The sequence below is a fragment of the Coccinella septempunctata genome, chromosome 2 (assembly GCF_907165205.1).
Source record: "Coccinella septempunctata chromosome 2, icCocSept1.1, whole genome shotgun sequence".
Taxonomy (NCBI): Eukaryota; Metazoa; Arthropoda; class Insecta; order Coleoptera; family Coccinellidae; genus Coccinella; species Coccinella septempunctata.
The window spans coordinates 41,871,701-41,899,680 of NC_058190.1; the positions used below are offsets into that span (position 1 = coordinate 41,871,701).

At 32.8% G+C, this 27,980-nt stretch overlaps 6 protein-coding genes across 11 annotated transcripts; 3 read left to right on the forward strand and 3 right to left on the reverse strand.

Moving 5' to 3' along the window:
• The first annotated feature begins 65 nt into the window (after nucleotides 1-65).
• LOC123307863 (zinc finger protein 622) lies at nucleotides 66-1,558 on the forward strand. The gene is made up of 4 exons (XM_044890331.1): nucleotides 66-718; nucleotides 774-964; nucleotides 1,072-1,283; nucleotides 1,351-1,558. Exons 1-4 carry the CDS (start codon nucleotides 148-150, stop codon nucleotides 1,460-1,462), a joined length of 1,086 nt encoding a protein of 361 aa, XP_044746266.1. The 5' UTR covers nucleotides 66-147; the 3' UTR covers nucleotides 1,463-1,558.
• A 1,030-nt stretch (nucleotides 1,559-2,588) lies between these two features.
• On the forward strand, nucleotides 2,589-19,523 carry LOC123307860 (cyclin-T2). Of its 3 annotated transcripts, none has more exons than XM_044890327.1 (8): nucleotides 2,589-2,822; nucleotides 2,963-3,382; nucleotides 4,638-4,850; nucleotides 5,018-5,185; nucleotides 10,238-10,517; nucleotides 12,223-12,286; nucleotides 12,377-17,222; nucleotides 17,654-19,523. In XM_044890327.1, the coding sequence occupies exons 2-7, from the start codon at nucleotides 3,237-3,239 to the stop codon at nucleotides 14,881-14,883; spliced, it is 3,378 nt and encodes a 1,125-aa protein (XP_044746262.1). In that variant the 5' UTR covers nucleotides 2,589-2,822; nucleotides 2,963-3,236; the 3' UTR covers nucleotides 14,884-17,222; nucleotides 17,654-19,523. The 3 variants fall into 3 exon arrangements, with proteins under 3 accessions (XP_044746262.1, XP_044746264.1, XP_044746263.1); XM_044890329.1 differs by having other exon boundaries at nucleotides 12,377-14,508; XM_044890328.1 differs by having other exon boundaries at nucleotides 2,589-2,729.
• LOC123307864 lies at nucleotides 5,667-8,383 on the reverse strand. Of its 4 annotated transcripts, none has more exons than XM_044890335.1 (4): nucleotides 8,087-8,383; nucleotides 7,591-7,671; nucleotides 7,271-7,351; nucleotides 5,667-6,187 (listed from the first exon to the last, which is right to left on the reverse strand). In XM_044890335.1, the coding sequence occupies exons 1-4, from the start codon at nucleotides 8,155-8,157 to the stop codon at nucleotides 6,175-6,177; spliced, it is 246 nt and encodes an 81-aa protein (XP_044746270.1). In that variant the 5' UTR covers nucleotides 8,158-8,383; the 3' UTR covers nucleotides 5,667-6,174. The 4 variants fall into 4 exon arrangements, with proteins under 4 accessions (XP_044746270.1, XP_044746267.1, XP_044746269.1 ...); XM_044890332.1 differs by lacking the exon at nucleotides 5,667-6,187 and adding an exon at nucleotides 6,595-6,830 and having other exon boundaries at nucleotides 7,277-7,351; XM_044890334.1 differs by lacking the exon at nucleotides 5,667-6,187 and adding an exon at nucleotides 6,595-6,830 and having other exon boundaries at nucleotides 7,277-7,351; nucleotides 7,909-8,383.
• Nucleotides 19,524-20,683: 1,160 nt separating the features above from the next.
• Nucleotides 20,684-25,110, forward strand: LOC123306552 (origin recognition complex subunit 4). The gene is made up of 5 exons (XM_044888598.1): nucleotides 20,684-20,974; nucleotides 21,028-21,373; nucleotides 21,434-21,744; nucleotides 21,803-22,090; nucleotides 24,673-25,110. Exons 1-5 carry the CDS (start codon nucleotides 20,789-20,791, stop codon nucleotides 24,835-24,837), a joined length of 1,296 nt encoding a protein of 431 aa, XP_044744533.1. The 5' UTR covers nucleotides 20,684-20,788; the 3' UTR covers nucleotides 24,838-25,110.
• Nucleotides 22,466-24,261, reverse strand: LOC123306553 (kynurenine aminotransferase-like). The gene has a single exon (XM_044888599.1). It carries the CDS (start codon nucleotides 23,878-23,880, stop codon nucleotides 22,591-22,593), a length of 1,290 nt encoding a protein of 429 aa, XP_044744534.1. The 5' UTR covers nucleotides 23,881-24,261; the 3' UTR covers nucleotides 22,466-22,590.
• Nucleotides 25,111-25,932: 822 nt separating the features above from the next.
• On the reverse strand, nucleotides 25,933-27,737 carry LOC123306554 (agamous-like MADS-box protein AGL62). The gene is made up of 2 exons (XM_044888600.1): nucleotides 27,554-27,737; nucleotides 25,933-26,691 (listed from the first exon to the last, which is right to left on the reverse strand). Exons 1-2 carry the CDS (start codon nucleotides 27,566-27,568, stop codon nucleotides 26,077-26,079), a joined length of 630 nt encoding a protein of 209 aa, XP_044744535.1. The 5' UTR covers nucleotides 27,569-27,737; the 3' UTR covers nucleotides 25,933-26,076.
• Nucleotides 27,738-27,980: the final 243 nt, after the last annotated feature.

The following is a 27,980-nucleotide window of genomic DNA, read 5'->3' on the forward strand; positions in this document are numbered from 1 at the left end:
TACTCTTTGATTTAACTTCCTTCTAGAGTTATCACACCTGCATAAGTTTGAAATTTATATTTTGGTAGTGAATTGTTAATTTTATCTCTTTTCTTGACCATTATAAGTGCTTGCTAGTAGTACTATATCGAATCCAAAGATAACATTATGAACCAATTGACATGTGCAGCATGCCAAATTCGATTAGGAGACGATGAATCTTTCAAGGCACATTATAGGACAGAATGGCATTCCCACAATTTGAAAAGGAAAATAGTAAATCTTTCACCATTAACCCTGCAAGAATATGAATTAAAAATTGATAAATCAAAAAATGAACAGATACCTGACAAAAGTGAGAATACTACTTTCCGCTGTCAGAAGTGCAACAAAACCTTCACAAGTAAAAGTACATATGAAGATCATATAAATTCAAAGAAGCATAAGAAGAATCTGAAGAGTCTTGAAGTTGAGCATAACCATATGGGTCGAAAAGAACCTTTATGTATCAAGGAGGATGAAAGCATTCTTGAAGTAGAAGAAGTCGATTCTGATGAATGGAGTGATGATGACAATCCCACGGTTGAAAATCAATGTTTATTCTGTTCACATGAGAGCAGAAATTTTCATAAGAATTTGAAGCACATGTATTCCTTGCACTCCTTTTTCATTCCTGATGTAGAATATTGCGTTGACATTAAAGGTTTATTAATGTACCTTGGGGAAAAAGTAACGAAATGTAATTTACTTTTTTGTTACCTTATCTGTAAATTCAGCTAATTCCTTTTTTATAGATTATATGTGTCTTTGGTGTAATGAGAAAGGTAGAACTTTCTACTCCATAGATGCTGCTAAAAATCATATGGTTGACAAAGGCCACTGTAGAATGATATTTGAAGGAGTGGCACTCACAGAATATGTTGACTTTTATGATTATTCTTCCTCATATCCAGATGCAGGAAATAATATTGACAAGGATGATGAGGTAATTAATAGTTTTTCATCTAATACTCTTAACATGCAATTAAGAATAGATTACGGTTTTCTGTGAAAGTTCAAATTCAGCAAAAATTGTGTTTATTTTAATTTCAGATATCGGTTGATATTCTAGACGATTCAGAATTTCAATTGGTTCTCCCATCTGGTGTTAAAGTTGGTCACAGGAGTTTACTTAAATATTACAAACAGAATACAGCACGTTCATCTGCTTTAGTACCATCAAAAAATACTAGAAAATTGCACAAAGTACTTGCAACTTATAGAGCTTTAGGATGGTCACAGAGAGACCAAGAAGAAGCTGCAAGGTACAATAAATAATTTTTTTCATTTATTTATGTCTAAAAAAACTTCAATTCGAAATCTATTTTTTAGAGAAGCAAGAGATCTCCACTTTTTGAAGCGAGTACGATCAAAATGGTATGCTAAACTAGGGGTGAAAAATAATAAGTTGCAGAAGTGCTCCAGACAACAATTTCAATATTAATTCTACTATTTTTTGTATCTCAATCAATTCATTCCTAATCTTTCACTGTAACTTTTGTTAACTGCTAAATAAATATGCCCTCAGAAGGTAATGTTATGTTTTTGTTTGTTTGAAACCAAACTCTCTTTGCTACCACAGAAAACTGTCTTTAACTTGAACTCGACCGTAGATCACAAAATATGTTTTCTTCTTGTTGGAGATCTATTCTTCTTCTTCAATCCTCATACTTCTTCGAGTTCAAATCAGAGATGGTTCAAATTCGGCAAAATCCACAAACTCAAAGTTAGTAGAATGGTTCGCAACGGTTGTGAACGAATGATTACACAGTAAGTAGTTGTGAACTGTACAGAGCAAAAAAATATCGATATGTTTTCAACAGTATCGACATCGATAGTATCGATGAAGGCGCTGCGACAGACAGTGACTTAATCAAACATGTTTTATAAGGCTTGTTCGTAGAGTGGTTTGAAACGGTTGTGAACTGTACAGAGCAAGCGCAATTCCATTTTAGGGTAGCGAAAATCCATTTGCGCTTGCCCTGTACAGTTCACAACCGTTTCAAACCACTCTACGAACAAGCCTTATACCAAACAAGTAACTGCCAATTCACAATGATGTTAATGGTAATGGTAATGTTGAAAGTGAGCTACGATGTTAACGCTTAAATAATAATAAATTCAAGAAATATTTATAATTTTCATTAACATTACGCTTGACATTAACATTGATGTGAACAGTATCGTAGGAGCTCTATTATTTATTATTATTTAAGCGTTTACACTGTAGCTCACCGTTAACATTACCATAACCATTAACATCATTGTGAATTGGCAGTAAAACTCGTTTTGTTATTACTTATTTAAATACTAGGTTGGTGATTTGGCGTTTAGATTTTTGGATTCACTACTACGAACAAATCTAATGTTCATCATGTTGACGCAATTATAAATAAAAATCGTTCAGCTCAATGATTGGAATGAATAATAAATTTCCATTGAAATCTAAAAGAAGAAATTCAAACAAATTTTTCAGTGAAAGTTCTTCTCAAAAAAAAAGAAGAGTTTCTGTGGTTTCGAGTAACAGCATTCTGTTCTTTGGTCAACTGTTTCCTGTCACGTGTATTCAAACGTCAGTAGGAAGAGTGAGTTCTAAAACAATGTTTGTTATGTTTTTTATTTTCATTAAAATTAGGTTATAAAGTTGATAATGGTTGTGATAGTTTTCGGAAAAAATATTCGTGAATTTTTCATATATCTTCCCATCTTCCGTGAGTATATTTGAGATCTAATGAATATTGTGTTGTTTGATGTGGTAGGTCGGCCATCGAACTGTGAACATCATCAATCCCTACGACTTCGTTGTATGTATTTATTTTTCCCCTAGAAAACTATCAGAACTTTCCAAAATAATGATTCATGTTGCTCATTCAATTTTCAAGAATACATAATGATTAAATTTGATGGAGAAGACCAAACTTACTTTCATAATATTCACTTGCAGGTGCTGTTAGATCGTGACTCTTGGAAATCCCAAGTTTTAGTGAGTGACTAGGATAACATATTTCAGTTTTAAGAAGTAATCGTTTTGTTAGACTTTCGTGCCAGTGATATTCAGTATTTTCTGAGCATAGTGTTTTGCTGTATCTATGGGATGTTTGAAAAGTTTTGAATATTTTATTCAACTATCGTAATCAAATGTACCGGAATATATTAAAGTTGAGTGGCGCCACCTGTAAAGCTTTTCTCGGGTCCCGTTCCCGTGTCTTCGAGTGTCAATGGCTACCAGAGATAAATGGTATTTTACAAAGGAGGAATTGGAAAACACCCCATCTAGGAGATGCGGATATGATGCTCAAAAAGAACTGTCTTATAGGCAGCAAGCAGCTAATTTTATTCAAGATATGGGGCAAAGGCTCAAAGTGTATCCTCTTTAAAAAGGAAATGAGCCATGTAACGTATGAAGACATGTTTTTTTTACAGATGAATTTTATCCTTTGTCAATCTGCGTAAAGGAAGAGGTGATATGGAGATTCAGTCACCTCGCCGTTAAATTAACGTTTCGTATTAGATTGAATTGTTTCATTATCTCTATATTAAGCGTCAGATTCGATCGCGCTATATGACTTTCTGGAAAACGCAATCAATATTTCTATACGACGCAATTTCCTTGACTACTATTTAATTGAATCATGAAATAATATTTTAGTCGTGATCGAAGCACTTTCAGTTCAAAAAATAATTGTCTGTATATAAAAATACCCTCTTTCCACATGGCGATCAAAAAATAGGTTATTTCTGCGAAATGAAATCGCTGTTCAGATTAGCATTATAGTGGAAATTTGTTCATTTAATGAGGGAATACAAAGTCAATTATAGAATACCGTTAAAATTTTGAATATGTGAGAAATAGGAAAAAATTACAAAAAATCCACATATACATTTGAAAATCTTGAATATTGCTTACTCCAGTGATTTTTTTTGTGATTTATCATTCCAGTAATGCTTTAAACAAAGTTTACCAGGGTCGATTAAACTTTTTCCTTTTTGGTGGCTTATTCCTTTCCGTTTTGTTATTTTTTTGTTCCAAAATTTGATAGTTCACCTAAACGTTCATTTAACCCATTAAGTGTTAGCTAATTTCATTATTGATTTTAACAAGAACTAGAGTTCATTTTTTTTATAAGGAGTAATTGCCTTAAAAGTTTAGAGAATCGATTCCTGATTTTGCCATGAGGGAAGTTGAACTATTTTCTGAAAGTGGGACTGAAAAAAGATTGACTTTTATTTCTAGGAAACACTTAGTACTTTACGCTTGTCCCTTGAAAACTTTTTAATATCAAAAAACAAGCAATATGGGTATATACTTTCAACAGTAAAGAAAACATTTTTCAATGTTGCAAGGCTCTTTTAGAATTAAATTCCCTTATTTTTGACCTGCCTACTTTGTGGACTCATACAATCTTTTTAGCAGTACTTCTTTTCAATCAGTATTCACATAGATGCGATATTTAGGTAGTCTGATTTCTAGTATGAATTGAAAGAACTAACTTGGCAAATCAGTATTCAAGAAATATTAATTTTTTTTTTATTTATGAGTCCGCAATGTAGCAATGTCAAACCATATAATTTTTATTCCGATGCAATTTTTCAATGAATTTTCCTTAATTGAAACTTAGTACACAATTATGTATAAACACAGCCATAGTGTATATGCATAGATTCTATGTGTTCCACTCGTTCTCCAACTTTCTGTGGCACCATATGGCCGCTGCCGCTTTGTTTCTTGCAGCAAAAGTAGAGGAGCAGCCGAGAAAATTGGAATACGTAATTAGGATAGCAAATGCTTGTAGGAATTCCAAAGATACAGTTTTGGATGTTACATCAGAAAAGTGAGTACAATATTGTAATAATTTCTTCTGAAGAATTAAAATGTCATATCAAAGTTCACAACAGGCAATATTATAATACAAATGATGATCATTCTAAAAACATTCGTTGTGTTAAAAAAAATTTATGATTCACACCATGAAGTTACATTGGAATTATGTATTTTCAGGTACCTGGCCCAATCTCAAGACTTAGTTTTTAATGAAAATGTACTTCTCCAAACATTAGGTTTTGATGTTGCTATTGATCACCCTCATACTCATGTCGTACGATGCTGTCAGCTTGTTAGAGCAAGTAAAGATTTGGCGCAAACTTCATATTTTATGGCTAGTAATAGGTAAGAATTAAAAATTTTTTCTATTAATCCAACTACATAATTATATTCCGATAAAGTTTTTTTGAAGTGAAATGATGTTTCACAATAAAACTTATTTTAATGCTGTCTAAAAACCTCTGTCTAGCAAGTTAATATTTTGGATAGTGAACCAAACAGTTGCAGAATGGACAAAAGTCAATTGTGTTTATTTCAATTAAGGGGTAATCAAAAAGATTTAAAATTCGAGGAGCGAAGAAACCGATATCAACTGCTTATATACAGGGTCATTCTTTCTTAACCTCACCCAAAATCATTCAGAGAACTACAAAATACAATAGCATAGGTCGCAGTGCAATTCTGAACTGATCCTAATATTAGTGGGAATTTCCACCAATGCAATAATAACAAAAGATTCAGAATCAATAATCTGAAAACAGGATTATTCATGGTGCATTGGAGGAAATGTGGAATGTCAAATTGTAAACATGTGAATTGTGATTCAGTATTGATCTCAGATCAATAAAAAACATAGATAGGCCCCAAGCGCGATGTCAATGGAATGAATTTGAGGATCAGATATACAAAACAATGTTTGTTTATGTTTTGAAATTTGACAGTTCAATATAAACAAAAGGCAGAGTCGTGCATTTTTAAGGGTACGGAAACGAAATAAATATAACTTGTTTATAAACTGAGATCAATAGGAATTTTTTCAAGAAATAAGTAATATATTATACATAATTGGAATTGTAGAGTTTCAGCTCTCTTGATATTAATTAATGTCCTTCAGATATTTTCTTAAAATTAAGAAATCACATAATTTCTAATAAGAACTTAAGGTCCTGTGGCGAGTTATATATATTTCGAAAAACTGTAGATATATTTTTCACGGTCTATGAGAAAATGTAACACTTAGAATTACATTACACTGCTCACATTTGGTGTTCATCTCCACAAATATTCGTGAATTACCTCAGTGTGTCCAAGTCGAAGTCTTCAAAGAATGTTTCCTATTGATTTGAGCTCAAGATAAAAATATTCTCATCTGTAAGATCAATAATATTTCTTCAAGAATAGTTTGTATAAATGGAGGAAAATTTTTTACGATTTATATTCATGTCCAAATAATTCTAATCTGAGCGGAGGAAAACCTAATATATACATAATAACAGACAAAATTTTATTCAATATTTCATTTTTGTTCAAATTTCATGCCAATTACGACGATAAACGAGACCATTAGAACATAAATTCAGGAAATATGACATGATGTATTCATCAAAATATGATATCAACCAATACACCACAAATCAAGTAAATCATGTGTATTATTCAGCTGATCAGAAAAGACATCCGTTTTCCATATAACGATTTATAAATGTTTATTGTTAAAACGAGGCCAATGGATATTATGCAGAAAATAAAAAATATTCAGATTTTGAAAGAAATTTATTAATTTAAAAACCCAGCGCCATTTCATTGATTTTTGAAGAGAATAGTTTTTGTCAGACGGGATCTCACTCTCACAAATTTTTCATCATTACTGCTGGACACTTCGTGAAATATTCTTATTTTAAAATATGCCTGCAGTATCATTTTTGCAAGAGCATAGCCATGATTAGAGAGTGGTTCCTCGTCATAGAAGTGATCTCCATAATTTTTAAAAATGTCTCCTGGTAAATCAATCATTGTTCTCATAATCATCAGTTTCACAACATTGTAATTATTTGAAAACAAATTCACTTTTGACTTCATGAGTCTGAATGATTTTTCACCCTGTTTACAAATATTGATAACGAACATTGAGGCCTTCGTCAATTTTCCATAAGTCTTCCTAATTTGGAGTTTCGAATATATCTTGTCATTAAATATCTAATATTTCAGTTCATGTCTTCTATAAATTTTCCTTAAAATGTTACCTATTTTCTACTTTCATCATGGCTTTTTCTGTCTCTGATGCTGTCAATGTGGTAGAAGAAGCAGGAGATCTGAAAAATAATTAAATATATTTTCTGCTCTTTCCCGAGTCACAATATGTGAGTTGTGAATAAAATATGAAACAAATTAGTGTGTTTCTACCCCAATCAGTATAAATAGAACAGTTACCTTTCTGAAGGAGAGTCAGCACTGACATCCATCATAGCCTTTTCAGTCTCTGATGCCGTTATTGTATTAGAAGAAGAAGATCTGAAAAATAGTTAAATACATTTTCTGCTCTTCCCGAGTTCAATATTTCTTATTTGTCTCACAAAATTAATGTTATATATGATAATAACGTGGCTATGACCCAATGAACATGAGGTCATAAACTCTATACACATAGAGGTAAAATCAGCCTCCTGCTAGGTCACAATGTGAGAGTTGTGAATAAAATATAAAATAAATTAGAGTGTTTCTACCCCAATCGGTACAAACAGAACAGTTACCTTTCAAAAGGAGAGTCAGCACTGATATCCATCATAGCCTTTTCAGTCTCTGATGCCGTTATTGTATTAGAAGAAGAAGATCTGAAAAATAGTTAAATACATTGTCTGCTCTTCCCGAGTTCAATATTTCTTATTTGTCTCACAAAGTTAATGTTATATATAATAATAACGTGGCTATGACCCAATGAACATGAGGTCATAAACTCTATACAAATAGAGGTAAAATCAGCCTCCTGCTGGGTTACAATATGTGAGTTGTGAATAAAATATTAAATGAAAATTTGTTTCTACCCCAATTAGTATAAATATAGCGGGTACCTTTGTAAATGCTAGCATTAAGAAACTTTGTGCTTTGATTGCTTTGATCTATTTGAAAAATTCATATTAATACTTATTTATTTAGCGTATGGCCTAACAATCCTAACATACAACAAAATTCAATACAATACGAAATTAATACCCACTACCCATAATCAACACACGCCACTGTACTCACCTCTGGAATGTTACTGTTTGTAAACAATCATGTTCTTCACATGTCTTGCAAATAACACAATATTTCGGCATTTTTCTGAAGTAAATGAACTTCAATATAACGACAATGCAAATAAAAATGAATTACGAATACTAGCTCTGATGCACTAGCGCAAATATCTTGAAAATCACAGAAACACCGAAGGTTAGGTTAATGTTTATAAACAGAAGGGGGGGGGTATATAAACATAGAGATCTTTTCCTCATTTTTGCCTCTGTTTACATCTGACAGGGCCTATCTATGTTTTTTATTGATCTGAGGTATTGATCCTTAAAATCCTTACTACATGGCTGGGACCGAAAATTCAGTTCCCAAGTTAATGCGCTCTTATGATCGATGACATATCTGGTAATTCGGCTCTCAATCCTTACTAAAACAACATGTTTCTAGATCTCTTTCAGCGTCATTTATAGTATTTTCCGTGTTCGATATGAACATGCGGCAATACTCTTTTTTCATCGTTCACAAACATTCCTTCTATTTTTTTAAGATCAAAATTTTTGACCAAAGCAAAGCAAAATTTCTCATGTCATTCATTGTTTTATTTGGTCTCCCTTGATTTCGGTTAGGAAATATCGCAATAAAGAATATATTTCTTCCACAACAACTCCATTACACTCGCTGTTATTGTGATCCAAGTAACCTCTAGTCGTTAAATAGGACATCTTTTTCCAAACTGACCATTGAATTGAATTTTTTTATAATAAGCTAAATAATTAGTGTGGATATCTATATATAGATGCCTGTCGATCATGTAACATAACCAAAACTTCTGTCAAAACAAATAACAAAACAAACAATACTATTTGTACGTTCTGTTTTCATAATTCATCTTCGGTTTACTGATAGATAACAGGTTTTTGTAGGAAAGATAGTTTATTCATCATGAAAATATGAAGTTAGGTTAATTGTTAATTTGGTCTTCATAAATAGTGACCTTAAGGCTATTTGTTACATGATACTTGTTAAGTGATAAGTGTTATTTGATGCTGTGTAAATCCACACTTAGATCGGAACATGTTACTCACCTTAGAATGCCTTATTTGTTGAATATTAAGAAAATGGTCAATTTTAGACGTATGGTTGCTTGGGTATTTTTTATTAGTTTTCAGGAGTATCATCAAATTCGATAAAATGAAATATAGGTTCCATTTGAAATAGGGCTTTGATGAAAACTCAAATTTCAACATTTTTTTATGAATTCTTTGTGAAATCATTCTAGATCACAGTGAAAAACATTCAATAACAGTTATCGAAAATTTCATCCTTCCAACGTTGAGAGGCAAGTAAGTAGCTATGAATCTTTGTCTTGGGTTAAACTTTTCTAAAACCTCAGGTATCTTTGGGAAGTTCAGGAATATCAGTGAAGTTAAAATTCTATGAGGAATCCATAATAATTCTCTGGCAATGCCATTTGAAAAAATGAAGATGATAGCTACTTCCTGTATCACTGGAACTAACAAAAACTAGAAAATATTTTAGATATTCTCATCTTCCCGGATAACACACTCAAAATGGATTTAATGAAAATATCTTTTATAGTTCTCCATATAATTTTGTGTGAGAGAAAAATTGACCCTCTGTATTTATGTTTTCACAAGTGATGCATTTTTTATTTGAATCGACCACCCTCAGAAAATTGAGAGTTCATCTTCAAAGTGTCAGATTAAGAAAGCCCCCCCTGATTAGTGTCAGATTAATGGGTCAACACGTCTACTACACCCAGATTAACCATCTGTATGAAAATCAGAAACGCTCGAGTATGTGCATACATCATAGAACCTTTTTTTCTTTCTACCATCGTAATCTTCAAAATCCACTAGGTCTCCACGACGCTCGAGTAAATCCCGTTATAGCATCGTCGGCTCCCCAACTATTATTCAGGGCTGAAATGGTGTGTCTACTGAATAAGATTTTGGGGGAATTTGGACAACTTTATTGAATTCGGTTCTCATACACTGTCAACGTTTCAAATCTGGAATGGCTAACAGTATCTAACAAATTCCTGCAAAAACTCATTCAGTATACAAACATGGACATTACCAATCCATAATCAGTGTGTGTAGTGTCTATGACTCTATGAGATTGGTAGATGTGGTTTTTTGTTTGCAGCTTGCACCTCACCACAATGTGCCTACAATACAAGCCCACAGTAGTTGCCTGTTTCTGCATCCACCTAGCCAGTAAGTGGTCCAGTTGGGAGATACCTCTATCATCAGAACAGAAGGAATGGTTTTCTTATGTGGACACTACTGTCACAGCGGATTTGCTTCAACAGCTGACAGAGGAGTTTCTTGTTATCTTCGAGTCTAGTCCATCGAGGCTCAAAGAAAAAATAATAGCTAGTGAAAATCAGTCAAGCACCCCAGAGAATCATGCCAACTTCACGATGGTTCGTAAAACAATGTTTCCTTGTGTCTCAAAGTTGTTTTCACTTGAAGCAGCTTTGAAGCTGTTTCAACCTATATTTAGGTTGAACATTATCATAGTAGAGTTTGAACTCACTATGCTCAGATCTCTAATAATTTTATTCTTTTGGTTCATTATGATCAATCAGAAAAATAATGACAAAATGGCAAACCTTGTCATTGTATTATGTTTAGTATGTAGTGATTGAAAGTAATGAATCAAAAAATATATATATAGCGATAAACTGCTACTGCAGTATTGCTTTGCCTATGGAGCGAGTTTTGAGACAGACTAGAAAAGGTAATATGTAGCAGTTTAGTAATTTCTGTTACTTTTAGCCTTCTTTATATTATTGAAATAATTCACGAATTGAATAGACGGCCATTAAAAGGCTGTTTCAACATAAGTCAGCAATTTTTTCAAATAAAGGTCGAAGGGAAATTTGATTCCTTCTATACCGGAAATTCAAACACTACCGAGCTATTCCGAGCAGCAGTCAGCAAGGTGAAGATAGCATGTATGATAGCCAACATCCGGAACGGATAGGCACTGGAAGAAGAAGAAGAGATATCTCCAAAACGATAAAAGTTGCCCAAGTTGAGACATTCTTCCTCGACAAATCATAAACACAACCATATTGGTCTCAAGTTATTTTCGATTGAAAGTTTGTTGGAGTTTAGATTTTAACTGAATGTTATGAAGCTTCACGCAAAGTGTCCACTAAAAGTATTTGGAGAACAGAATGACAGTTTTTCTAGAAAAATGTGGATCATTACGAATGGCTGGGATCTATTCAAAATATTCTAGTCTTGGAAATTGAGCCAAACTTTGTTATTTCAAATGGGACACCTTACATTTCATTACTTCTGTGAATTATCCGTAAATTTTAATGACGCTTTATCTGAACGTCCTATACACAAATCTCTAGGTTCTGGAGATGTTAATTCACTTGTCCCAAATTTGATTTCTGACAAAAGTTACGGTGTTGAATATTTTCTACAATCAGAATAGTCTCTAGGGTCTAAATTCTACTAGTTGTCCGAGTTAATCAGAATGTTTCTTGGGGAAATTCAAAATTTACTCTATTTCTGTAATATTTAACGAAATCAATAGTTTGAAAAAACAACTTACAAAAACATATGGCAAGTCACTGAAGCGATTTGACCCTGGACTACAACGTTTTTTTTTAAGCGGAAACAATGTGTAGGTTGGAATGTAATCTAAAAATAAAATATGATCAGCAATGAATTTGTTTTATGGAGAAGCAAGGGCATAAATATAAATAATGATATTGTACCTACATCAGAAAATGCATCTGAGCCGATGAAAAGGTGCAGCAAATTTTATTGAGATATCTACAATAGTTGCGCAGTGTTTTTAAGCACACTCTCCTGTATCCGAGTAGTTAGGACGCTCAATACATCCGTTCACGCAGTTTTTTCCTTGAAATGGGTCAAAAAAATCGCTCTTTCGACCATTTCAAAGAACTTTTATATCCTACTTATAATCAACTATATGTCGGTTCAAGTGTTTGAAAAAATAAATTATCTTCAATAAATTCTTATGTATGGAACTTCAAACGAATTAATTGTTGCAACTGCCAATTTCATAGCTTTTCAGCTATGATCTCTAGGAATTTACTTCTGCTGTGATCGAGTTTGGGGTGCTAATTTAATTTCGATTTACAGGAAGACCTGAAGAAGGGAGAAGCCAAAGATCCGCATGGACATAGATCACATGATACTAAGAATGGTGAGTAATAATCTAATTGATAGGATTAACTCTTGTTAAGAAGAAGAACCTGAATAGAAAATGATTTTAATTTTTTTTTTATCCTTTCAGATGATCCACATAAAAGCAGATCTTCCAGACCGCATGATCCTAATAGCCTTAGAGAAAAAGAATATAGAGAGAGAAAAGAAAGAGAAAGACTGGCAGCGCAACAGCACGGATCAAAAATATCATCTAGTAGTAGTCAAAAATTGCCGCCCCACGGGCACCACCATAGGCATCCAATTGACCCTAACAAGTGTAAACCGACGTCGCAATCACAATCTAGACCGCCGAGTTCGAATGCTGCGTCGGTACCTACCAGCAGTAGATCCGAATCACGTGATGGCCATCGAGAAGGTGCACGCGATTCCTCGTACGGTTTAACCCATAGCAGAGACTCCCATCACGGGAAAGAATTAGTGAGAGATCCGCAGCAAGTGCGTGGTGAAAAAGAAAAACGTGATTATTTATTGAAACACAACGCTAATGACACTAACAATCTGAGTAATAAGTATTTAGCCGGGTATGTGCCGGAAAAACATCGATCATCTTCATCTTTTAACGTTGATTCTCATGTGACTGATAAACATCGATCGTCAAGTGTTGATTCTGCTGCGTCGGACAAACATCGGTCATCATCCGCACATGTAGATCCTAATGTGCCAGAAAAGCATCGTTCGTCATCCTCTCATGGCGATCTCAATGTATCAAATAAGCATCGTTCATCTTCCCATGGTGATCCAAATGTGACAGATAGGCATAGATCATCCAGTGTTGATCCCAATAGATCAGCACACTCAGTAGATCCTAATAAAGTTCCTTCAAATAAACACGATCAAGTGCGCAAATCACGCGAGGAGGTAAAGCCCGTTTCCAAAAACGACCCAGACAATATGAAAAAACATTTAAATTCCAGTGCTTATTATGCTAAATCCACTCATTCTACCTCACAGAAAGTTAACTCAGATCCAAATAAATCTTCTTCCGTCCTCAAACAGTCTATGAGTTCAAGTTCTCATATGAAACCTGAGCATAAGCCACATCACCACAATGGAAATAATAGCAATTCATTCGATCCAATTTATCCCAACTCTAATCTTACAATTGAGACTGATAAAGTGAAACAAGAGATAAAAATGGAAATGAATGAGAAGATTCCGACGCCACAAGTTCTCAAGCGACCAAGTTTGTTTTCACCCACTGACACACCACCAAAAGAAAATTCGACTTCTTTGAAAACGAATTCGACAATCTCAATAGATGATTCACAGTCTCCTTCGACAGCTCCCATTTCCTTCATGCCTTTGGGTGAAAGTTCCATGGGTAGTATACAAAGGAATGCTGAACCGGAACTCAGACCTGTAATGAAAAAAATCGATGAAATTGAGGGTTATGAGAATATTTTGACATCATCTTCTATAGGTGTAGTTGGCAGCAAACATCTTGATACTCCAGGCTTACTATCACCTATTATAGATAGGCCTTTACCACCAGCAATAAAGGAGGAAAAACATACTCCTACCACAACTTTGGCTAATGGTATAGAGACTAATCCTGAGGTAATAAGCAGTCTATTGAAAGAAACACCATCAATACCGAAATTATCACAACCTCTTGAAGCTCTAAGTAAAGATACTTCAATACAAAATGTGGATCAAGATAAAAAAGAGAAAGAACATCATCATAAGAGTAAAAAGAAGAACAAAGAAAAACATAAGCATAAAGATAAGGATAAAGACAAGGATAAGGAGAAGAAGAAGAAACATAAAGAGAAAGATCGTGAAAAACATAAACACAAGGAAAAGCAGAATGAGAAGAGTGACACACCGATGAATGATTCTAATGGTCCCCCAGAACCTAAAGTGGTCCTCAAACTACCTAAATCGAAAATACAGAACACTTTGGCTGCCCCAGAAGCATCAGCAACTAGCCCTCCGAGTTTGAAAATCAGAATCCCCAAAGATGTAATTAAGACTGAAAACACAGGAGAATTGCCACAACCAGTTGTTCAGCCGAACGCTGTTGGTGGATTCAAAATCAAGATTCCTAAAGATATCATTAATAATTGCAGTAGTAGCAGTGGTGGTGATTCTTCTAGTAGGAAACGTGAGAGGGAAAGAAATTCAACTGAAGGTCCGCCTGCCAAAGTGTCTAAAAGTGGGGTCAAAGAGAAGCAAAATGGTAGGCACTCATATAATAAGGTGAGTCAATTTCAAAACCCGATTTTCGACACAAGAATCCCGGAGAACAGAAACGTCAGACCGATGCATCCTCTAAATGTGCATCCTCCAATGAATTTTTCAATGCATCGCTTTCCTCCAACTCATGGCATGCATCCAATGTACCCAAATCCTTCAGAATTTTCTCATTTTCCTGTCATGAATCCTCACATGATGCAAGTTCCTTTGCCTAACATGAATGTTCCGCCTCCCAATATGTATGGATACCCACCTCCCTATTTTCAACCTTACATGTGCCCCCCTGAAATGTTTAAACAAGAATATGGCAATCCCCCTCTTCCTTCTGAAGCGCCCCCTGCTTCAGAACAACCTCCCCCACCACCGCCACCTGAATAGCGTGCCATTTGTGCCTAGATTCTATCAAACACAAGTTTCCTTTTCAATTTTAGTACCATTATAGTCAGAAATGGTACACTGGAGAATATTTATGGATATATTCTAGTTGTTTTTATTCACATTTTTAATGATTATTTTATTTATTGTTAACAATTTGAAAATTATATATAAACATATATATCAAGTATATTTTCTTAATAAAATTCAGAATAAGCAAAACATAAAAATGACAAGATTGCTCTTTAGTTTTAAAAACATAACTAACAAGAAATAGGACTAGTCAGCCAGAATAATAGTAAATGTAATAAATCCCTAGCAGGACTAGGTTATGCCAAAAAGCATTTTGCTAAAATATATCGTGAGACTAATTTATTTTCAACATTTTCTCTTTCTGTGAATTATTTTGTATTTTCATTTACAAAAATCTGACAATCCATTTTTGGTGTTTTGTATTTCAAGTAACTTTACTCAGAAGAATAAGAGAGTTTAATAATTTTTCCTCTGATAATTCAGTTTAATCTACAGGATGTCCCAACGGGAGTGACCATTGAAAGTTTTCAGAGAAATGTTTTTCAGATCTGTTTGAAATTTTGTACAAAGACATACTACCTTTATGAAATATTAGCAAGAATTTATGGCTTCCACTCACACCGGAAATGAAAATATACTCGCTTATTTCAAATGGAACACCTGCTTTTATATCTTTATATTTTCGAATGTATATTCAAATTTCACTTTCATTTCAAGTAGCTATGTAAGTAGTCTTCAAGTTATTCACTGTTTTTTGAAAAAGATAATAAGTTGATTTTTTCTATATTTTTTTTTCTCTGAAACAAAATGTGGGGTTGAAACATAGTGTTGCCTTTTTCTAAAATACAACTTTGACAGTATTTTAAAAAGGAAAGTCTTTCTACAAAATTTCAAAGTTCTAGCATATATTTCTAAACACATGAACTTCTAATGGCACTCCCGGTTTGGCACCCTGCGTATACCTCAATTTCGATCATTCTATGAGAAAATAGATTTTCTGCAGTGCAGTTAGGTCATCCAATCCAATTGAAATAATCCTGATAGAAACAGTAGTTGTAGTACAGAACAATATATTAGAAATGTAGTACTTCAATGCATGATTAATAAATTGATAAGTCCAAGTAGCAGACAAGGCATCTGTTTTTTCGATTTTCTGCATGTTGAACAGTTCAATATGTCTGTGTTTCATAAAAAAAATTCTTATTGATCTGTTTTTGATAGAAATCATTCAAATCACATTTAGAAATAATTTACAGAAGTGTTATCCCTTTTTCTTCAAAGGAAAATTATTTGAGATTTCCCAAATGAAATATTTCCATTGCTCCAGAAGAAGACTCATTTTTTAATTTGCGTGACTTAATTTTTTTAAAGATTGAATCCGTTTTCTATCTTGTACTACTCTAATGTTTTTTTTTGTCATAACCTAGACCAAATAATGTCAATATGATATATACAAATATTTATATTTATGTCTCCCTTTGATTCAAACCAATTTTAATTCATGAGAAAGTCAATAGTATTTTATAAAAAAAATCATTTATTCACTACTTTTTGTGATAATTTTGCAACTGCCTTAACACACCTCGGTTCATTTTGCTGTTGTCTTACTCTCCTTTCACATTTCAGAAATCTGAATATTTTTGCATGTATTTCTTTTTATGCTTTCTCTTTGATTATTCTTCTGAGCATGTTCTTATCTTTATGTTTTGTTTGAAGATTTTTAAGGTTCAAGTTTACTATGTTTTTGAAGATATTGTTCAAAATTTGGATATGTAATAAAAACTTGATCTTATTCAATATTTCACTTACTTAAAATCCTCTCCTTACCTTAATTTTTTGGTCTCCTCAGAATTGTGAAATTCAAAACTTTATGACAAATGCGAACTGAATGTTCGTTAAGTTTTCAATTTGGAACTTATGAAAGTTACTTCTATCAGTAATGCACATATTATATGGCTATTTGAATAGAATGAACTGATTTCCCCATCAAACCCTTTTGTTCCCTGTGAGAGATTAGAAATTTTGTATTTGACATTGGCACAGCTGAGAATAATGGCTAATATGCTGAAATGAGAAAGAATAAAGTGCATTATCTCTGATTGCTATATGTCAGTATCCATAAAATTGAAATGATTTCATCAGGGAAATATTACAAGTTCATTTACTATGAAATCATTTCGTTCTTTTAGTGAATAACTATTATATGGTTTATATAAATTGAAGCTCAATTCAGTTCACAAATATCGGAGTATATGAGTGTAAATTCCTGATTACGTACTTAAGTATTGAAGTGAAGAACAATACAAGAAGTAAATCCAAATCTTGAACTTCAGTTTCATGCAATAGTCTGAATGTGTGCATCACTCACAGTATTTTTTCTTTATGTGAATGAAAATGTGTACTCATAGCTGCTAATAATTCTTGCATGCTTTTTTGCCTGTTTGTTGAAGGTGAATACAGATGGTGAAGTTTCATTTTAGACTAGTACTTTTATTAGCTGGAATTGAAGGATATATTTGAATGGTTTTAAGGTTTATAAGATTAAAGTAATACTTTTGAGAAAAGTTGATGTGGAAGTAGGAAATTTATCATTTTGGGAAATCTCCACTTCGAAAGGAAACTTTACCAACTAATCATTAATTTGAGTGGAATACATTTCTGTGAATTATAATGTGCAATGTTCTTTATGGAAAAATCAGTCTTCATATTCGTAGAGTATAAGGTGTTTGGTGGTTTACAGGTTCATCTAGGTGACAGCGATTTATTGCAGAACAGGTTGGCTGAATCTAAGTATACCAAGACCTCGTCCTCCTAGTTTCCAACAAATTTAAATGAACCTTACAGCATTTAACAATTTTTAATGAAGTAACTGGACCTTTTTGGAGGCGTACAAGTGTTAATAATAGTAATATCTAACTAGACATTATTCCTTCTGATAAGCTTTTTGTAATTGCGCAAAAAAGGTTCGCGGAAACTAAAAGCTCTGAATCTCGGAATTTCAAGTGGCATCAGAATACATTGATTTGTTAAACTGAGGTACTTGTTGTCGAATTCGTAAAACTCAGGATTAAAAATGAGATGATCATTAAAATTTATATCATGCTCCAGGGAACCTAATGACTATTTCATTAGTGACTATTTTAACGACCTTAAAACCTAATTTTAGTTCATAATGCTCATTACAAAGAGATGCTTAACCCCCTTATCTTAAGGAAAAATGACTAGTTTTTTTGAACAAATCATTTCAATTTCATTTCATCAATGAAGGCTGTTTTTAGATATTCATAAGTTGTATTATTTTGTAGTTTGATGTAGGAAATTGTTGAAATGGCAGGAATATGAAAAAATTTGATTGAAGGAACTTGTCATGATGAATTGACTTATTTTTCATGAAGCAATAATTTTTTGTTTATATCTCTTGGAAAATTCTTATTTTTGATTTCCCCATGAAAAGATAATTCATGGCACAAATAAGGAAGGATTTTTGCGAAAATTGTTTTAAAAAAAAAGAAGAAAAATGATAGTTGCATAAAAATTAAAATAATAATTTCAATACTGGTATGCAAAGAGGGAAAACCACCTGGTCCATTTACGATAGTTTGATTTTAGTTTCATTAGGAAAAAATTTATTGAGGACATTTTTTCTAGGTATTTTAGATTATGCCAATTTGATTTCATCCTAAAGCTTTGTTTCAAATTATCATGCAAATATATTTGTCACCTAAAAACATCTTGAATCATTTGTCTTTTGTGGATGTAAGGCTTTTTGGATTGGTTGCTTTTTTATGTGAAGAATAAATTTTGAATGTCCAATTTTGGTGACCCCTTCTGCATACTTCGCCGAATTGATATAAATATGTAACTACGAATTTATACACTACTCCTATATTTTCCTTAAGGAAACTATAAAAAATGTATATATACAAAATATCTAAAAAATTTAATTATTGTGATTATGTCTTACTTATTTTAGGTAGGTAGTTTAGATATGAAATTCTTAAATAATACCAAAATATCCAAATAGTGCAGCAAATTTAACTGCAATCTCAAAATCTCTCATCTTATTAAAAAGACTTTGAATAACTGTATCACATATGTATGGTTTTTATGTACTTGACTAGTAGTCATTTTGAATAATTCTGATTCATATTGCAATTCATCAATTGTGGAGTTTAAAACTTTTGAACTCATAAATTCGTGAGAAAAATTATCCATATATCTTCCTTTATGATGAATTAGTTGAAGATGCAAATAATTTTATTTTTATGATTGTTCATCCTTAGAAAATATACAAAAATATATTGGTTTTTTATTTCATGAAAGTTTCATTGGGCTCAAAGATGCCCGTTATTTAAAGGTGAAATGAGTGGTTAAAAGTTCAAAAGAATATTTCAAAAGGTAGGGGTTGAAAATTAGGAATTTAATTTTGTTTTGTATAAAGTAAATGTTCATTTGAAATGACTAATTTTTGCAAATTTCATTTCTCACGTTTACTGCCAATAGATTTAAATACTACAGATGACGATGTTGAAATCTCTAGTTTGTAAATAAAAATATTTTTTACTTGTTATCTATTTTGTTGTAATATCAAATATATTTATAAGAAAACATCGATTTAGTTTACCTGTTTATTCTACCTCTCTAATACTTATGAGATAGGTGGTGAATTGAGTTTCAAGTAATTTAATTTAAGTAATTAATTTATATTTGCTGTCAATAAATATCCTCAAATCAAACTACTTTCACTTGAAACTTCCTAATGCCATTTTGAAAGATTTTACAGTTATTATCTGGCATTAAATTGAACGAGCTATGTGGAATACCAGTTATATCCTTGAAAGAACAGGTGAAGCATTTTTATGATTCTTTGAGATGAATTACAAAAGTATTTAACAAACTTTCTACAAACAGAATATAACACTGGTTCAAATTATATTATCAGTATCATAATAATTCATCATATCAGTTTATTTCTAATAATGATCCAAGTAGAGCTAACTGATTCTTCCACTAATAACATTTTATTTGAACTCAAGTGTCCAGTTTGAATTAAATCTGAAAGATATTTTTTTGAGAATTATTTCCGGTTGCTATTTTATTCACGTTATCTAATTTCTGTTTCTAATTTATTCAATAATATGTGAAAATTTTAAGTATAAAATTCACGAGTTGAATGCGAACATCTAAAGCCCAGTTGTACAGTTCAAGCTGAGTTTAAGATTGAGTCCAGCCATTGAGTAAAAACAGTAGATCAAAGATTAGAGTTAAATCATGATCTTAGTTGTAGATAGAGGATAGAGGAAAGGTCCAGCTCAACTTTGACAGGTTGAACTCGGCAGGAAGTTGAACTTTTGTACAACCGATAGTGATTCGTTACTGATAAAACTCAACAGACAGGCTTGGATTATCTATAGTATATATTAGTATAACAAGTTTTTCTTGAGTGTCCCTGGCTGGAAATTTCGTTCGTCAAAAATTCCTTAAGCCACTCCTGTTGATAAATACCACAGAACATAAAATATTTAATGTCTGCAAGTCTATGGTCTGCATGGGCGTAGTTAGGACTCTTTGGGTTAGAAAGCAGGGTTTCGCCTAATTTTTTATAAGAAGCTCCTGATCTTCGTTAAAAATGTAATTAAAGAATAGAAAATGAGGAAATATTGCCAAGGACTATGGAGGTACCTTTCATGCCTAGAACTGTTTTATCAAAAAGTAAACAAATTGGTTCTCTTTCTGTGGCATCTAACCAAAGACGATCTAACTTCTGTGGTATCTAACTTAACCTTGTTGTTTGTTGTCAAAAATTCTTTGACTTCTGTTCAAATTTTCAAATAACCGTTAACGAAAAACACTAATCTGTGAAGAAAAATTGAAAATGAGGGAAGTTGAGGTTATTTCAACAATTAGAAAATGTCTGGTCCAAAATATACAAAATATTATTTATTCGGAAAACCACTTAGAAGAGAGAAAAAAAGTGATCAAGTTGATTGAAAGCACTGTTGATTATGGGGAATCAAACTCTGCACTGATTATAGGACCTAGAGGTTCAGGGAAAACAACGGTAATGACACGAAACAATGATAATGAAAATGATTTGAAATCGCCGGTTTTCAGCTTGTCAAAGATATTCTGAAAGAAGTCACCTCTTCAAAAACATTTCTTGAAAATTCTTTTCTTGTCAAGCTACATGGATATGTACATACAAATGATAATTTGGCTCTCAAGGCTATTACTCGACAGATGAACTTATTGAATGTTGTTGAAGGAAAAGTTTTTGGCAGTTTTGCAGAGAATTTAGCTTTCCTTTTAGATAGTTTGAAATCAGGAAACAAAGATACATCAAAAAGTGTTATATTTATCTTGGATGAATTTGACTCTTTTTGTCACCATCACAATCAGACACTCCTGTATAATTTGTTTGATATTTCTCAATCTGCACAAACTGCCATTTGTGTTCTAGGTATATATAAATATATATTCAATTCTGGATGAATTTATAATAAGTAAGAATTGGTTTTAGGCCTAACATGTCGCTTAGATGTAGTAGAGCTCTTAGAGAAGCGAGTCAAATCTCGTTATTCACATAGACAAATATTTTTATTCTCTGATACTAATGATGAAAATGCCATGCTTGAATACACTCTAGAAAATATCAAAACCATATTATCACTTAAATCATCTGATTCTATAATAAATAATAACTTGTCAACATCGTCCATAACAAAATGGAATAAGCAGGTACAACAATTAGTGAAAGATAAATCTTTTAAAAGTGCGATTCAACGGTTGGTGGATATTGATATAAGTAAAAACCAGTTTAAAAATATGTTGGTAGGTTGGTGAATGAGAGCTGAGTTACTGGCACCAAAATTCATATTTGTTTTTTTAGATTTCTATTATATCAAATTTGAGGGGTGATAGAGATGAAATAACAGCATCTGACTTTCAAGAGGAATTGAAAAAATTTGAGAAAGATAGTACTATACAGGCAATACATGATTTAAGTGTTCTGGAATTATGCCTTGTTATAGCAATGAAACATCATGCTGATATATATAATAAACAACCAATGAATTTCGAAATGGTATTAGCAAGGTATACAAAATTCGCCAATGCTAATTCCTCTGTCCAGACGGTTCAGAGGCCAGTTATCATGAAAGCATTTGAACATTTACAGGTAGGATAAAGTTTCTAAATAGAATTCAGCTTTAATCTTCCTTAGATTGAAAAATTTTCATAGATGAAATAAAGAATGAGCAGTTTCCTTCTAGCCTTCATCAGTCATTTTTCTTCAAAAAAACAGCAAATATCTCTGAAAAAATACTCTCCAAAATGTAATGTTATACAGGCTATTCCATTCCTTATGTCTTTGTTCAAAATTTCAAACAGATTTGTAAACTATTAATGGGCACCTCTGGTGGGACCCCCTGTATTGTTTGAATATTACTAGAAAGAATTTTTTCAAGGAAGTCTGTCAAAATTTAATGTCCCAATCGTACATCAACATTTTCATGGAAATTTCAATGGGTAGTGTAAAATGTAACGAAGCAAATTGATTCAATTATAACAGTTTTTATTGCTAAGACAACTACATAGTAAAAAATATTATTTCATTTTTGGTTTCTCGAAGATCGAAAAATATTTTCCCTTTTACTGGAAGAAAAAAGAATTGTGATCCTATTCGATATGACTAATGTTTACATCGATATATTTTTTCATAATATTTGCAAACTCTGTGAGCGTTTCTGGTTTCTTGTTGAAACATAATCGTATATAATTTTCCCCTAAATGCTTATGCTTCACACTATAGAAGGAACTCAATGGTATAGTAGCCAAACCAATATTTCCAATCATCCATTTGGCAAACTGAAAATCCTTCGGTTCACTACTGTCGCAGACAAAATCTACTTTCGCAGCAAAAGAAGACCAATTTGCCAAAAGGAAGAAACCACCCTCTGGAACATTAGGTTCCATTTCTACTTTTTTCAAGATATGCAGCATGGAGTCTCTTTTATGCACCAAGTCTTTAGTTAGGGAATTTAATAAGTTGTTACTTTCATCAAATTGTTCAATTACTTTTTCATAGAGGATGGCATAAGCTTCTTGTATAGGAACGTTGTTGCCGTGGACTATATTTTGATGTGCTATTTGTAACTTTCTTATCAATTCTTCAGATGAATAGGCCACCCCCAATTCCCAACCAGTCACGCCAAACGCTTTTCCAGGACAGATCATCGTTATTGTTCTTTCCCACATTCCTGACAATGTTGCGATTCTGACGTGTTCATGCGGAGGGTAAACAAAAAATTCGTACACCTCATCAGCGAGGCAGACAACGTTCCACTTCTTACATAGGTCTGCTATAACTGATAATTCTTCTTTTGTGAATACCTTACCTGAAGGATTGTTCGGCGTATTCAGTATGAAAAGTTTAGTTTTTTCGTTGAAAGCATTGCTGAGTTCTTCGTTATCCAAAGTAAAACCTGATGTACAAAGCCCTTCATTTTTTTTGTCGCCCGTAGGAAATCTAAGAGAAACAAATCTGCATTTTCCGCCAGCTATATTCACAAAGATCTCGTAATAGTTGAAATAAGGCTCGATTATTATGACTTCGTCATTTTCTTCAACTAAGCTCATAATCACTACATGTAAACTCTGACAACCTGTTGCCATTGTGATGAGTTCTTTTTCAGGATTTATGTTACGTTTTAATAGTTTTGTATATAGTCCGGCTAAAGAATTCAGTAAATTGGTCTGACCAAATGGATTGTAGGTTTGCTCGTAAGTTGTGTCAGCTACCTTTGCCAAAGCGTCGGTTACTTGTTTCTGGGGCGGAAAATCAGGAAAACCAAGCGTTAAATCAAGCGGTTTGTGCGTTCTGACCATATCGGTGTATTCGCTCCAAATGTTTCTCGATGCCTTCAGGTATCTTTTTGGCGGTTCAAATTTTTTTTTATATGTAGACATATTGAATGCCTTGTAATTAATATGCGTTGTAAACGCTTATCAATAAACTTATGTTCGCCCTGAAAATCTCGATGGAAAATTTGCAATCGACTCCTTTTGATAAGATTAAGGAAACATTATTTAATTGTGAATTTTGAATGTTTTTTCCTGAATGAAGTGGAGAGTGGGAGAAATTCATGGATGAGACATAAAAGTTGTTTCAGGCGTTTTCTTTCAGATTTCGTCATCTCTTATGCAGCTCATGCTTGGTTAAACAAGAAGAATAAAAAACGTTATGTCCAAAGGATGTACTGAAATTAATGCAACAAAATTTGTATACAGATTCTCGACACAAAATTAGGAAACTCAAATTTTAGATTTTTCCAGGAGGTTTCCTCTTTAGAAGTTCGCCTCTTCGTCTTTTCCTTTCATCTCAGAATTTGGTCATACAAAAATCACAGAATTTGGTACACAGGAGTTTTATGATATGCGAAAATTTTTAGATTTTTCTCAAAAATCTTGCGTTTCATGAAAAAATGGTTTAACAATTTTCAAGGAATTCAAAACATGGTTAACGTTTTGTGGCCCAGTTTCTTGAAAGTCTATCGGCAAAATAGGTAGCGCTATGAGATTAGCATATCATAAAACACCTATGTACAAAATTCAATGATTTTCGTGAAAAAAAATTGTCACTATACCATTATACCAGTTTTGAAAACCAGTCGCATTTGCAGAATTTTTTATTTCGAAATACTGTCTATATGCCGAGTAATGTTAAACATTCCATGTATGTATATCAAGATATTTTTTTAGAATTTAGAGCTCATCACCTTTGTTGGTGGAGGTGGCACCAGAATACAAAAAGAATACCAATTATTCAAACTTGAAGCAACTTCACAACAGATTGCTGAGGCTGTAAAGTCATCCCAAGGCCTACCAACGGAAGTTGTTCAGTGGGCAAATAGTTCGTTAATTTAAGTGAATAACGCTCAGTTGCAAAAACGTCAATTATAATTTAATCCACGTTATATAATTTAACCTTTTTATGGAGGATTACAATTTTAGTCAACCAAAATTATAATTGAGATTCTTCCAACTGGGTATAGGGTAATTTTTGTATTTTTTTTTTAATTTAATCATGAATTATTGTAATTTATTGAATTTTGTTTTTCACTTATTTCCAAATTACGCACATTGGTCTTTAATTTTTGTTGGAATATTTTCAATCTCCATTTCAAAGCTACTGTGGTTGTATATGTTACGGGCAATGTAATTATTTAGGTCAGTATTCATAATGCTTGGTTATTATGAATAATGACCATTAAAATCGGGAAACTTGATAAATTTGAATTACTTCACAATAATTTCTCACATTGCCCGGTCAATATAAATACCGCTATTATTTCTTTGGGCACTTTGATAAATTGACACCAAAGGGACAACCTATGTGAAAAGAATGGCAAAGATATTCCACAGATGGAGATTTAACTAAGAGAATGTGCAAGATTGTCATCCAAGACAGGCTATAGTCGATGTGGCTGTAAAGGTAGCTGTAAATCCGACGAGCGCAAGTGTCGAAAAGAAAAAAGCTATGTAACTCGAAATGTCACCAAAGTGGAAGCTGCTCTAATGAATAGAGCCTGTATTGGCCTGTATTGCTACGTATTGACATTTTGTGTGAATATAAATTTGAAAGTATGTACATATCTAATACTTTAGTTTCATTTGGACTTAAGTTTTGTTTGTACTTATTTCATCCCACCGGTTTGTTTGCCAGCATGTGAAATTTTATTTGTTATGTTTTGTTTGTTACTTTGTCAGTCAGGTATGCAAAAATTTGTTATTTTTTAAAAGAAATATGAATAATATATAATTTTCAAATTGCCCACCTGAGTTTTAGCATTATACATAATAACCGGGCAATGTAATATTTGCAACATAATTTATCATTTTGTCAAATCCTTTTGGGCACTTTTTAAATTGCCTGGTCATTATAAACAATGCCCAATTATTTACATTGCCCGTAACATATATAAACAATATGAGATCATTGGTTTTGAATATGTAAATAAATTTCTCATGAAATAAATTTATTTTTATTAGGAACATATTGGGTTTTCATTTGTATATCAATATGAATAGGTGATTTGAAATTATCGAATATGAGATGAAAAATATGGATAAAATGTTATGTTGGTTGAATACCAAATAAAGGGCCTAATAACCATAAGTTCTATATCCACCATAATGTGAGTCAGGTCCTTGAGGGGGTCCACCATTTTGATAAGGACGTGAAGGAATTCCTTCAGGAAATCCGCCATTTTGATACGGACCCGAAGGAATCCCTTGAGGAACTCCGCTATTTTGATTGGGGGATCCTTGAGGGAACCCACCGTTTTGGTAGGATGGAACACCTCCGTTAGGAACTCCATATAGGACAGCCTGACCTCTAGATCCAGGTATAACATTACCTGGTTGGAGGTTGATTTGTCTTATGTTTCTTATTTTATTGAGCTCATATTTATCAGTAGCACGTCTTCTTCTGTAGAAGTTCGTTAGGAGCGGATTGTGGTCAGGTACATCCAACAAATATTCGAGGCCTCTTGGCTCAGGCTGTAGGTATATGGAGCTTTTTTTCGACTTGGGATCAGTGTTGCTGAGTAATGAGTTCGCGTTTCCCTTACTGATTTTAACGGAGTCCACTTTTGTTTCTTCTAACCAGGAACTTTTTCCTCCTGCTTCTTCGAGGCCGTGGAAGATACCATGTCCTCCTCGCTTGTTGGTTTCTACCGCTGCCAAAGTTAATCCCAGTATCATGGGGATACAGAAAACCTAGAAGAGATGTGGGTACATTGAAAATTTCCCCTGAATTTTACTTCACATTTCAATTTTTCTTTTCATTTTCAGTATAAAGCAAAATTTCGATTTCATTAACATCTCAAAGGGTCATTGGAAGTAAACGAGCCAACCAAATTTCATCAAAATTTTACCACTTATACATTCACAAGTTATGGACATTTGAAAAGGCTCAATGGCTCAAATGCATTCAGCATTTTTCTTTGTCTAATCTCTCCGTGAAACACCCTGGTATACTCGTTCAGTGATTCTGATTGCTAGTTCTTTTACATATTTGAAAATCAAAGTATGCGGAGGATAGGGTAAATTATTATAGTTATAGTTGAGAATTATTAATTGTGTTTTGTCTTCTCTAAAGGAGCTCGATGAAATTTCGAGATTCATTACAAGAAAGAAGAGTTGATCTTTTAGAATATGTATCACATTTAGATCTATGATAATTTTTTCACTTCCTACGATGCGACCATTCGATTTTTTGTATAATAAAAAATTATATCTAACTTTCAGAAATTAAAATTAAAAGACCATGATTTGAGGGGTTCAGAGCTGAAGTGAACCAAGAGTCCATGCAGCCTAGTTTTGAGATGAATTGCTCAGAAGTTGTTCATCACCAATTAATTCAAAAGTTACTTCTTTATATATTATTGTTCTTATGTATGCATGCATATGCTTACATTCTAACCTTTTAAAATCTAAAGAAGTCACTTTTGTATTAATTGGTGATAAATAACTTCTAAGCCATTCATCTCAAAACTTGGCTGCATGGACTTGGTTCACTTAAGCTCTGAACCCTTCATTTGTCGTATGCCGATGCAAAACAGAGTGCAGGTATACTTACCAGAGCTTTAAACATGGCAAAGTGCTTTTAATTTTCCGCTCACAAAGAAATTAACTAGGTACTAACTTCTCAATCTTCTTTCACAAAGTTACAAACATCAATTTATCAGTAGAATTATGAGTCGTGACTATTATTCGTTCGCAATGAATAAAGATAAACAAAGACACAGGGTACTCTTGATAAAGAGTTATACTAGTTCACATGATTAAAGCTCATGTTATGCTATAATGTGAAAGAAACTGATTAATCTGGGGGCTCTATATTTTTTTATTTAATGAGTGCTGTGCATGAACGTTTTTTTTTTAATTTTAATGATTCTGTTGGAGGAGATGATAAAATATGATTTGAAAACAAAATTATACTGCACCGAACATAATATTCCTCATTTCCATGTAACCTTGTCAAATTTTAAAATATTCGAAAGAGA